Source organism: Oncorhynchus nerka, linkage group LG4, assembly GCF_034236695.1.
Source record: "Oncorhynchus nerka isolate Pitt River linkage group LG4, Oner_Uvic_2.0, whole genome shotgun sequence".
Lineage (NCBI taxonomy): Eukaryota > Metazoa > Chordata > Actinopteri > Salmoniformes > Salmonidae > Oncorhynchus > Oncorhynchus nerka.
This window is the reverse complement of record NC_088399.1, coordinates 20,692,993-20,706,037: the sequence shown is the minus strand read 5'-3', so window position 1 is coordinate 20,706,037 and position 13,045 is coordinate 20,692,993. Positions and strand designations below refer to the sequence as shown.

Here is a 13,045-nt window from a genome sequence, read left to right as displayed (position 1 = left end):
ACATGTAAGTCAAGGCCCAAGACAACTCCACACCCACTGAACACTCACAAACACTTGGAACATAAACGTTTGAGTGTTAGTCAGTCTGAGTATTAGTCAAAGCAAAGCCCAACCAAGTGGAGAGCTCTGTTCATCAAGGTCTCCCATTTAGTGTAGTGTCGAAGCACAGAGTAGAGATTCCCTCCCATCCCTCACCATCACTCGCCATCCCATCACTCGCCATCCCATCACTCGCCATCCCATCACTCGCCATCCCATCACTCGCCATCCCCACATTCTCCTGCATGGAAGTGACAGAAGTAAAATCTTAAATCATTGTTTTAGTGGAGGCCTGAATAATGCATATGTGATTTACTTAACCTTAACATGGCTTCTATCTCACTTTACTAACTGATATCAGTGTAGATGCAGCGGAACTCTACCAAAGGTTTGTATAAGTTCTTCTTGACAGGTTACCATGGCAAGTTACCATGGTTTGTCATCCTTATTGCAATCATCATTTGTAACACCCTCATCACAGGAAAATTACATCGTCCAGTTCCCAAAACCACAACTAAAGGCAAATAAGGATTCCCATTGGTATATGAACATTTATGAACAGGTGACGTGGTTCATTCGGCCCATAGGCTTCTCCCCCTGAACACACACCCATAACTCCAGAGTAAAAGCTCTCCAAGTGTGTAAATACACTCTTGGCCAAGACAGCTCTCCCCTCCTAACACAGACCTGCCTGCTCCACTTCACACTCAAAACACTCACAGATTCAACGTTACAGACGAAGCGCCGCTCAAATCTATTTCTATTTGACTTATATAGATGCTAGTGAACAACTGCCTGCAGGACAAATATTGGCTGTGTGTTACAGTAGGCCTATATAAAACACATGGTACAGTACTGTAGGTGCATGGTCCGTTTCTGGCCACCAGAGGGAGCCACAATGCAACGTTTCTGAGGTATGAGACTTCCTCAAAAGGGACACAGAAAACCATGGGAACACAGATTCAGATTTTTAAAATTTTATTGAACATTTATTTAACATGGCAAATTAGTTAAGAACAAATTATTAATTACAATGATGGCCTACCCCGGCCAATGCTGGGCCAATGGTGCACTGCCCTATGGGACTCCCAATCACGGCCTGCTGTGATACAGCCTGGAATCGAACCAGATCTGTAGTGACGCCTCTAGCACTGAGATGCAGTGCCTTAGACCGCTGCGCCACTGATGGGTAGGTAGGTGTGCAAGTTGAGTGTCAGTTACAGCGAACAGTAACGATATAGGCCTAACCCTGAGATGTAAGCTAGTAAGCTACCTGTGACCCATCTAATCAAATCAAATTTTATTTGTCACATACACATGGTTAGCAGATGTTAATGCGAGTGTAGCGAAATGCTTGTGCTTCTAGTTCCGACAATGCAGTAATAACCAATCTACACCACAGACTGGAAAAAAAGACGCTATAGGACAAGTCTACGCCTCCACTAACAGGAGCTTCCTTACCCACAGTGTCAAAGCAAACTGCAAGCTGTGGAAACTTTCCTGTTTGTGTGGTAGCCTAATATTTACAGTCTGTGGCAAAACATAGTGTGGTAAATGCAGTGTCTGTTTGAGTGATGAGCACATTTTTGTGTGGGCCAGCCCATCCTGAATTCCAACAGGAGACCTTGAGCAGACGAGGTTATAAAAATAGACCTCAAACACAATGAAAGACATCAAGGCGTGAGAGGAATTCTAAAGGAGGTATGATTAAGCTCCTTATTATGGCTGAGAGGCTACAGGTATGCAGTCCACTGCCAAGGAGTTTTACAGGCTATGGAGTGTTCAGGTGTGCAGGTGGCCTAATCAGGCCTAAGCCTGGAAGAGTAGGCTACACCACATGCTCGTTCCACAGTTCATTCTCTCTGTTAAGGAGAGCTGAAAGGGGACTGGATTTCCTTAGGTTGGATTAATCAAACTGTTGGCTCCTGGTATAATAATTGCGCCGAAGGAGATGGCTGCCGTTTTACGATCCCATAATCAATTGTGCATGTTTTTTTGTGTTATTTGTAACTTATTTTGTATATAATATTTCTCCCACTGTGTCTTATGACCAAAAATTGCTTCTTGATATCAGGGCAGCGATAACTCACCCCGTACTGGAGGAATTCTTCTTCAACGAGTCGGACGGGAAGGATTTACTCCAGACACCTGACAAGGCCCTCATCCCCATCATTTGCAGGAGGAAAAGACAGCAATATCGTGGAAGAGGGTCCAGGTGCCTTGTAAGGATCCGTCGCTGAGTGGGTAATCTACTTTTACCATCGGTCCTATTAGCCAATGTACATTTACAAACATTTAAGTCATTTAGCAGACGCTCTTATCCAGAGCGACTTACAAATTGGTGCATTCACCTTATGACATCCAGTGGAACAGTAGTGCATCTAAATCTTTTAAGGGGGGTGAGAGGGATTACTTTATCCTATCCTAGGTATTCCTTAAAGAGGTGGGGTTTCAGGTGTCTCCGGAAGGTGGTGATTGACTCCGCTGTCCTGGCGTCGTGAGGGAGTTTGTTCCACCATTGGGGGGCCAGAGCAGCGAACAGTTTTGACTGGGCTGAGCGGGAACTGTACTTCCTCAGTGGTAGGGAGGCGAGCAGGCCAGAGGTGGATGAACGCAGTGCCCTTGTTTGGGTGTAGGGCCTGATCAGAGCCTGGAGGTACTGAGGTGCCGTTCCCCTCACAGCTACGTAGGCAAGCACCATGGTCTTGTAGCGGATGCGAGCTTCAACTGGAAGCCAGTGGAGAGAGCGGAGGAGCGGGGTGACGTGAGAGAACTTGGGAAGGTTGAACACCAGACGGGCTGCGGCGTTCTGGATGAGTTGTAGGGGTTTAATGGCACAGGCAGGGAGCCCAGCCAACAGCGAGTTGCAGTAATCCAGACGGGAGATGACGAGTGCCTGGATTAGGATCTGCGCCGCTTCCTGTGTGAGGCAGGGTCGTACTCTGCGGATGTTGTAGAGCATGAACCTACAGGAACGGGCCACCGCCTTGATGTTAGTTGAGAACGACAGGGTGTTGTCCAGGATCACGCCAAGGTTCTTAGCGCTCTGGGAGGAGGACACAATGGAGTTGTCAACCGTGATGGCGAGATCATGGAACGGGCAGTCCTTCCCCGGGAGGAAGAGCAGCTCCGTCTTGCCGAGGTTCAGCTTGAGGTGGTGATCCGTCATCCACACTGATATGTCTGCCAGACATGCAGAGATGCGATTCGCCACCTGATCATCAGAAGGGGGAAAGGAGAAGATTAATTGTGTGTCGTCTGCATAGCAATGATAGGAGAGACCATGTGAGGTTATGACAGAGCCAAGTGACTTGGTGTATAGCGAGAATAGGAGAGGGCCTAGAACAGAGCCCTGGGGGACACCAGTGGTGAGAGCACGTGGTGAGGAGACAGATTCTCGCCACGCCACCTTGTAGGAGCGACCTGTCAGGTAGGACGCAATCCAAGCGTGGGCCGCGCCGGAGATGCCCAACTCGGAGAGGGTGGAGAGGAGGATCTGATGGTTCACAGTATCGAAGGCAGCCGATAGGTCTAGAAGGATGAGAGCAGAGGAGAGAGAGTTAGCTTTAGCAGTGCGGAGCGCCTCCGTGATACAGAGAAGAGCAGTCTCAGTTGAATGACTAGTCTTGAAACCTGACTGATTTGGATCAAGAAGGTCATTCTGAGAGAGATAGCGGGAGAGCTGGCCAAGGACGGCACGTTCAAGAGTTTTGGAGAGAAAAGAAAGAAGGGATACTGGTCTGTAGTTGTTTACATCGGAGGGATCGAGTGTAGGTTTTTTCAGAAGGGGTGCAACTCTCGCTCTCTTGAAGACGGAAGGGACGTAGCCAGCGGTCAGGGATGAGTTGATGAGCGAGGTGAGGTAAGGGAGAAGGTCTCCGGAAATGGTCTGGAGAAGAGAGGAGGGGAGGGGATAGGGTCAAGCGGGCAGGTTGTTGGGCGGCCGGCCGTCACAAGACGCGAGATTTCATCTGGAGAGAGGGGGGAGAAAGAGGTCAGAGCACAGGGTAGGGCAGTGAGCAGAACCAGCGGTGTCGTTTGACTTAGCAAACGAGGATCGGATGTCGTCGACCTTCTTTTCAAAATGGTTGACGAAGTCATCTGCAGAGAGGGAGGAGGGGGAGGGGAGGAGGATTCAGGAGGGAGGAGAAGGTTGCAAAGAGCTTCCTAGGGTTAGAGGCAGATGCTTGGAATTTAGAGTGGTAGAAAGTGGCTTTAGCAGCAGAGAGAGAAGAGGAAAATGTAGAGAGGAGGGAGTGAAAGGATGTCAGGTCCGCAGGGAGGCGAGTTTTCCTCCATTTCCGCTCGGCTGCCCGGAGCCCTGTTCTGTGAGCTCGCAATGAGTCGTTGAGCCACGGAGCGGGAGGGGAGGACCGAGCCGGCCTGGAGGATAGGGGACATAGAGAGTCAAAGGATGCAGAAAGGGAGGAGAGGAGGGTTGAGGAGGCAGAATCAGGAGATAGGTTGGAGAAGGTTTGAGCAGAGGGAAGAGATGATAGGATGGAAGAGGAGAGAGTAGCGGGGAGAGAGAGCGAAGGTTGGGACGGCGCGATACCATCCGAGTAGGGGCAGTGTGGGAAGTGTTGGATGAGAGCGAGAGGGAGAAGGATACAAGGTAGTGGTCGGAGACTTGGAGGGGAGTTGCAATGAGGTTAGTGGAAGAACAGCATCTAGTAAAGATGAGGTCGAGCGTATTTCCTGCCTTGTGAGTAGGGGGGGAAGGTGAGAGGGTGAGGTCAAAAGAGGAGAGGAGTGGAAAGAAGGAGGCAGAGAGGAATGAGTCAAAGGTAGACGTGGGGAGGTTAAAGTCGCCCAGAACTGTGAGAGGTGAGCCGTCCTCAGGAAAGGAGCTTATCAAGGCATCAAGCTCATTGATGAACTCTCCGAGGGAACCTGGAGGGCGATAAATGATAAGGATGTTAAGCTTGAAAGGGCTGGTAACTGTGACAGCATGGAATTCAAAGGAGGCGATAGACAGATGGGTAAGGGGAGAAAGAGAGAATGACCACTTGGGAGAGATGAGGATCCCGGTGCCACCACCCCGCTGACCAGAAGCTCTCGGGGTGTGCAAGAACACGTGGGCAGACGAAGAGAGAGCAGTAGGAGTAGCTGTGTTGTCTGTGGTGACCCATGTTTCCGTCAGTGCCAAGAAGTCGAGGGACTGGAGGGAGGCATAGGCTGAGATGAACTCTGCCTTGTTGGCCGCAGATCGGCAGTTCCAGAGGCTACCGGAGACCTGGAACTCCACGTGGGTCGTGCGCGCTGGGACCACCAGATTAGGGTGGCCGCGGCCACGCGGTGTGGAGCGTTTGTATGGTCTGTGCAGAGAGGAGAGAACAGGGATAGACAGACACATAGTTGACAGGCTACACAAGAGGCTACGCTAATGCAAAGGAGATTGGAATGACAAGTGGACTACACGTCTCGAGTGTTCAGAAAGTTAAGCTTACGTAGCAAGAATCTTATTGACTAAAATGATTAAAATGATACAGTACTGCTGAAGTAGGCTAGCTGGCAGAGGCTGCGTTGTTGACACTACACTAATCAAGTCGTTCCGTTGAGTGTAATGGTTTCTACTGTGCTACTGTGCTGCTATTCGGGGCTAGCTGGCTAGCTAGCAGTGTTGATTTACGTTACGTTGCGTTAAAAAGAACGGCAATAGCTGGCTAGCTAACCTAGGAAATCGCTCAAGACTACACAATTATCTTTGATACAAAGACGGCTATGTAGCTAGCTATGTAGCTAGCTACGATCAAACAAATCAAGCCGTTGTACTGTAATGAAATGAAAAATGTGATACTACCTGTGGAGCGAAGCGAAATGCGACCGGATTGTTGAGTGCGGAAGTTCTGTTACGTTAAGGACGACGAATAGCTGGCTAGCTAACCTCGGTAAATTAAGATAATCACTCTAAAACTACACACTCTAAACTACACAATTATCTTGGATACGAAGACAGCAAAGACAACACTACACTAATCAAGTCGTTCAGTTGAGTGTAAGTTGTGCTGCTAATCGGTAGACGGTGGACTAGCTAACGGTAGACGTTAGCTAGCTAGCTAGCTGCAGGGCGGTGTAGACTGCGTTAGGACGACGAAATACGATAATTACGCAATTATCTATGATACAAAGACGACTATGTAGCTAGCTAAGAAGAAAAATTGCTAAGATTAGACAAATCAAACCGTTGTACTATAATGAAACGTAATGAAATGTAATACTACCTGCGGACCGAGTGCAGATGCGACCGCTCGCTCCAACCCGGAAGTTGCTATGTACAATCACTCGATAATAAAACAGATGAACTACGAGCACGTATATCCTACCAACGGGACATTTAAAAACTGTATCTTATGTTTCTATGAGTAGTGGCTGAACAACGACATGATTAACATACAGCTGGCTGGTTTTAAGATTTTTCGGCAGGATAGAACAGTGGCCTCTGGTAAGACAAGGGGCGGTGGCATATGCATATTTGTAAACAGCTGGTGCACGAAATCTAAGGAAGTCTCAAGGTTTTACCTCGCCTGAGGTAGTGTATCTCATAATAAGCTGTAGACCGCACTATTTACCAAGAGAGTTTACATCTATATTTTTTGTACCACCGCAGACGCTGGCACTAAGACCGCACTCAATGAGCTGTATTCCACCATAAGCAAACAGGAAAAAGTTCATCCAGAGGGGGCGCTCCTAGTGGCCGGGGACATTAATGCAGGGAAACTCATCAGTTTTACCTCATTTCTATCAGCATGTTAAATGTGCAACCAGAGTGAAAAACAATATTATAATGACCTCTGATTGACACGCTCATAATTGCCCCGTCACATACTCCTGTGTTTACTTGTAGGCCATTCAGCATGAACTGGATTCCCGGTCTACGGCTGGAGAGCCCCCATCCCCGCAGGAGGCCTTTTGTCTCTTGGTAGGCAGTCATTGTAAATACGAATTTGTTCTTAACTGACTTGCCTAGTTAAATAAAGTTTTTTTTTTTAAATCATAAAAAAAAAAGAGATCGACAAATGTATCAAATTTAACATCATGATTCAGAATTTTAACACTCAATTATCATAGTGAATTATTGTAATGTTTGTTATGTGTTAATTAATCCCATAGGGGATGGGTTGCCAACTGGTGATTTGATAAGCACATACTATGTCTGGATGTAGCCTTCCGGTCTTCAAATCTGGGTGTTCTGGGAGTGCTAGTTAGCTTAGCTATCTTCAATTCTACCTGTGAGTGCTACTGTAACTAGCTTGCTAAGTTATACAACTGAGAAGAGCAAAACAGATCAATCAATCAGTTACAGAACAGATACTGTATCCTCAAACACATAACACAGAGAAATATATAGCATCTTCGCCCCCTCTTCCGCCTCACACCCCTCCCCTTGTGCTTCTCTGCCTGTGTGTGTGCCGTTGCTGTGACTTCTCCCACTCTCATTTGCAGCAGAATTGAGTGGGAAAAGTTGCTAAATGCTATTAAAACCACAGAAACTTTAGGTGGCAAAACTCCCCAAAGGCAGAGCCTGAAAAGTAGAATTTGTCACTACTCTTAACAATAAGTCACTGGAGCGGTCTGAAAACGTTCTTAATATAGCCACAAAGTGACTAAATTGGCAACACTTATCGGCATGGAAGACAGTGAACCAACCCCTATGCCGTGGGAGACCATTGATTGGTAGGCAAATAAGGATTCCCTTTATACTGTGGAGTGAATTTGGAAAGTATTCAGACCTTCACATTTTCCACATTAGCTACATTACAACCTTACTCTAAAATTGTGAAATAACATTTAAAAAATGCCTCAATCTACATTCAAAACCCCATAAAGACTAAGCAAAAAAATTGTAGAAATGTTTGCAAATATATTAAAAATAAACAGAAATACCTTACTAACATAAGTATTCACACCCTTTGCTATGAGACTAGACATTGAGCTCAGGTGCATCCTGTTTCCATTGATCATCCTTGAGATGTTTCAACAACTTCATTGGAGTCCACCTGTGGTAAATTCAATTGATTGGACATGATTTGGAAAGCAACACACCTGTCTATATAAGGTCCCACAGTTGACAATGCATGTCACGGCAAAAACCAAGCCATGAGGTCGAAGGAATTGTCCATAGAGCTCCAAAGACAGGACTGTGTCAAAGGTTACCAAAACATTTATGCAGCATTGAAGTCCCCAAGGACAAAGTGAACTCCATCATTCCTAAAAGGAAGTCTGGAACCACCAAGACTCTTCCTAGCGCTGGCCGCTCAGCCACACTGAGCAATCGGGGGAGAAGGGCCATGATCAGGGAGGTGACCAACAACCCGACGATCACTCGGACAGAGGTCCAGAGTTCCTCTGTGTAGATGGGAGAATCTTCCAGAAGGACAACAATCTCTGCAGCACTCTACCAATCAGACCTTTATGGTAGAGTGGCCAGACGGAAGCCACTCCACAGTAAAAGGCACATGACAGCCCGCTTGGAGTTTGCCAAAAGGCACCTAAAGTACTCTCAGACCATGAGAAACAAGATTCTCTGGTCTGATGAAACCAAGATTGAACTCTTTGGCCTGAATGTCAAGGGTCACGACTGGAGGAAACCAGGCACGGGTCTTCACCTGGCCAATACCATCCCTACTGTGAAGTGTGGTGGTGGCAGCACCATGCTGCGGGGATGCTTTTATGCGGCAGGGACCGGGAGACTAGTCAGGATTTGTTTGCCCCCCCCCCTTGTGTACTAAGCCGGTAATACTGTAAATCCCGGGATGGGATAAGGACGTTATGACAATATGAAAATCTGGATACTGCCCAGCCCTAATGTATGCACATTTATGGACGGGTGATGTGGCTCATTCGGCCAATAGGATGCTCCCCCTGAACTCATTATTTTGACCGAAGGGGAAGAAAGGCATTTTCACATTGGGCTTTACCAATGAGCCAGCATTTGTCACTTTATCGATTGTACCATCAGCTGGCATCCTCCACACCTGACCCAATTTGACTGTGCATGACCTTTAATGGAAGGTCAACTTTTAGGTTAACCAGAAAAATTGGTGTTGAGTAACTTTTAAAGTAAGTCTCGGATTCACCTCTATGATGAGAACAGCATTGGGTTAAACAGAACCCTCAAAACAAGGGTGAGTGGAGGTTTAACTAAGGAAACACCAAATGGCATAGCCTGGTTACAAACATAATAGTTAGCACATGACACAGCACAAACAGATCCAGAACCAGGCTACCAACAACTTACCTTTCTCTGATGAACTCCGTAAGTTCCTTGGAGGAGATTTGACCATGCTTCATGTTGTGGTAGAGAACATCAAATCCATTGTTTTTTTCACCCTGAGGGGAAAAAAGAAGAGATGATTAGCCTAGTCAACTGAAAAACCGGTCGAGGATGAAAGTGTTTCCTTCATGCTTTACTGCCCTGGCCTTCTCCACTATGAGCCTCCTCAAGGTCTGCATCGCCAACAGCCTCGACTGGTCCACCATAGTCATCCTGGCCATAGTGTTTAGGTTCTACAATGCTCCCTATATGTTTCTATGGTCCCTACAATGGTTCTAACAATCCATGTACGGTTCTATGCTCTCTATGTGGTCCCTATGTGGTTTTATGCTACCTAAAACGGTTTCAACGGTCTCTATATGGTTCTATGCTCCCTGGAACTGTTCTACAATCCCTATACAACTCAGAATGTCCTGAATAACGTTAATGGAGCAGGTTGAAGATGGGTCTTCAACAGTCAGAGACTGTAGATTGTGACAGTACTGACTATAGACCACTATTCTGTGTGTTTGTGTAGCAGTAACCATCACTACTCTGGATTGGTGTCCAGTTGCAACAGTGGGTATAACAAAATGCATACACCACCCACCACTCAATAATTCATATGCCATGGACATGTGTAAAACTGTCTGAAGTTTGGCTAGTGTTTGTTTGTTCAGAACCTAAGTAAAAACCCAAAACCAAGTTTATTCAACCCACTGGGTGCCTCAGCTGCAAGCACAACATACAAGCACATATTTATACCTTCTGACTAGGCAGTCACCTCCTTGCATGTCCAAGATAAACATTCGTTCTCTGTTGCTAGGCAGGAACTCAGTCTGTTCCTATTACTGGTATTGTCAAGCCTGCCTAAGTCCTCTGGCCCCTTCCCAGAGGTTGCTTCTCTTCAACTGTTGAACTTATCTCGAGTTGAGTTCCACATCCCTCCTTGTCCTAGTTCTACAGAAACTGGAACTGAGACTAGATTGTTACTCTTCACCTCCTTCCTTAGAAATATTAACTTCACTGAGACAACATACGCAACAAACTGCACGGAGCCAAAATACACAAACTTTACCAAACCACAATACAAACAGCAGCTTTTCTGTACCAGTCTCTTTAGCACACATTCCACTCCTTGTCATGCCAAAGTTGTTTAATATGACAGGAATGGCCAGGAGTGGAATGACAGCTAAACAGACTGGTACTCAGACTCGTTTTCCTGACCTCAGGCTCTCTGTTTGAGTCATAGGCTATGCAGTTAGGGAAGTTCAAAGGTCGTTTGAGGAATACCTTACAGTGCCCTGATCCGACTCCTACACATTATGAGGTCAAACACAAAACTGACCTAAGATCAGTTTAGGCGTCCGCATGCTTCCCACCAGAAACAGTTCAGAAGAATTTTTGCATATATTATGATGACATTTTGTGACGTTTTTGTTTGTTTTGGACTTCTGCTGTCACAAGCCCAATTTGTTTTTATGCAGTTTTTTCATTGAGAAATACTGCACCAAATCTTAGATGTAAAATTGCATGCCTAAGATCTAATCTGTAAAAACGCCAAAATTAATGACAGATTTCTTGTTATATTTGATTAATTCGGATTATTTTGAGGAAATGTAGACTGGCTACAGCATCTCAAAAATGGACAAACAGTACTATTCTCGTTTTTCAAGCAAAGGTATTTTAAGGGTGTATACGAGCACACTTGTTTGGTTGGCCTAGCCAAGTTCCAGCCCAACTGAAGCATGCTGATACCTAGAGGCTACTTCCTCCAGCAGCAAAGGGCTGCCCTGTGGCAGAGCCTATGTATGTCCAACAGGGGGAAGAAATGAGCAAGCGCATAGTAACTGACCTGGTTCCAACCTGGTTTATCAGGCCTACTCAAGGGAAACTCAGGAAACTAATTCCACAACTACTCAACCTTTGACTTCCTCTTTAGCATGTGGCCCTGGAAATCACAAGATCACAAGCCAACAAATACCAAAAGTTCCTCTTACATTAATAATTTACACAATCCATAGTTATTACTGTACTATGAAACAATCCATAGTTATTACTGTACTATGAAACAATCAATAGTTATTACTGTACTATGAAACACAATCAATAGTTATTACTGTACTATGAAACACAATCAATAGTTATTACTGTACTATGAAACACAATCAATAGTTATTACTGTACTATGAAACACAATCAATAGTTATTACTGTACTATGAAACACAATCAATAGTTATTACTGTACTATGAAACACAATCAATGTATTACTGTACTATGAAACAATCAATGTATTACTGTACTATGAAACACAATCAATAGTTATTACTGTACTATGAAACACAATCAAGGTATTACTGTACTATGAAACACAATCAATAGTTATTACTGTACTATGAAACACAATCAAGGTATTACTGTACTATGAAACACAATCAATAGTTATTACTGTACTATGAAACACAATCAAGGTATTACTGTACTATGAAACACAATCAATAGTTATTACTGTACTATGAAACACAATCAATGTATTACTGTACTATGAAACACAATCAATGTATTACTGTACTATGAAACACAATCAATGTATTACTGTACTATGAAACACAATCAATAGTTATTACTGTACTATGAAACACAAATCAATAGTTATTACTGTACTATGAAACACAATCAAGGTATTACTGTACTATGAAACACAATCAATAGTTATTACTGTACTATGAAACACAATCAAGGTATTACTGTACTATGAAACACAATCAATAGTTATTACTGTACTATGAAACACAATCAAGGTATTACTGTACTATGAAACACAATCAATAGTTATTACTGTACTATGAAACACAATCAAGGTATTACTGTACTATGAAACACAATCAATGTATTACTGTACTATGAAACACAATCAATAGTTATTACTGTACTATGAAACACAATCAATAGTTATTACTGTACTATGAAACACAATCAATGTATTACTGTACTATGATAACTTCAGTACAAATGACTGACTGCTACAAAAGTAGCTTTGATACACAATAGCAAGGGGATGAATAAAGGGACCCTGGCAGGACGCTGTGGTTCACCATGTCAACTGAACCATCCCGTGACTGCCACACAACCACTTCCTGGTCGCTTCCACACTCAGCAATTTGTATCAGTACCATACAACATCATCACACCCGCTGTGCGCATTTAACACATGGGTTCATCCAAGAGGTCAGGGGAGGGTCACGCCAAACGAACCTACAGCCTGGTGCAAATGACGATAGATATTTGCAGGGCAAAGAAAAAAATAGAGAAAGAGGAAAAGCAGAAAAGTCATTTCCTGCAGCCAGACAGAACAGTAATGGTATAGAATAGACTTCCTATTACAGAGTGTGGTTATTTAGAAAACAGTCCAGACTGTCGAAATTAAAAATACCAAATGGCACTCTATTCCCTATATAGTGCACTACTTTTGACCAGGGCCGCACAGTGCTCTGCTAAAAAGTATTGCACTATAGGGAATAGGGTTCTATTTCAGACACAGCCCACGCCTCAGCTCTGTGGCTATAATCAATAGTGTGACATAAGCTTTAGCACATGACTCTCACAGCATGCATCACATAGGCTATCCTAGGCTAACAGCTGCAAATTCTGTCCCGTCTGCTAACTACTGTACAGACCATGGCTGTCACAGACCTCAGTCACTGACTGCAATAACTAGATACCAGGGAAGCTGCAGAGAGTGAGAGAC

At 44.8% G+C, this 13,045-nt stretch overlaps 1 protein-coding gene across 10 annotated transcripts in view; it reads right to left on the bottom strand.

Moving 5' to 3' along the window:
* Positions 1 to 13,045, bottom strand: part of LOC115120378 (F-BAR domain only protein 2-like) — an 84,614-nt gene that overhangs the window by 48,872 nt on the left and 22,697 nt on the right. For 9 of the 10 annotated variants that reach the window (XR_010463755.1, XM_065017344.1, XM_065017341.1 and 6 more), the window contains exon 2: positions 9,281 to 9,372. Coding sequence is in view for 8 of the 10 variants with exons in the window: in XM_065017344.1 (XP_064873416.1) it covers positions 9,281 to 9,372 (92 nt within the window). In the remaining 2 variants the exon portion in view is untranslated. Of the gene's footprint in view, positions 1 to 195; positions 281 to 9,280; positions 9,373 to 13,045 lie in introns of those variants that run through there. The other variant, XM_065017343.1, reaches the window with a different exon arrangement.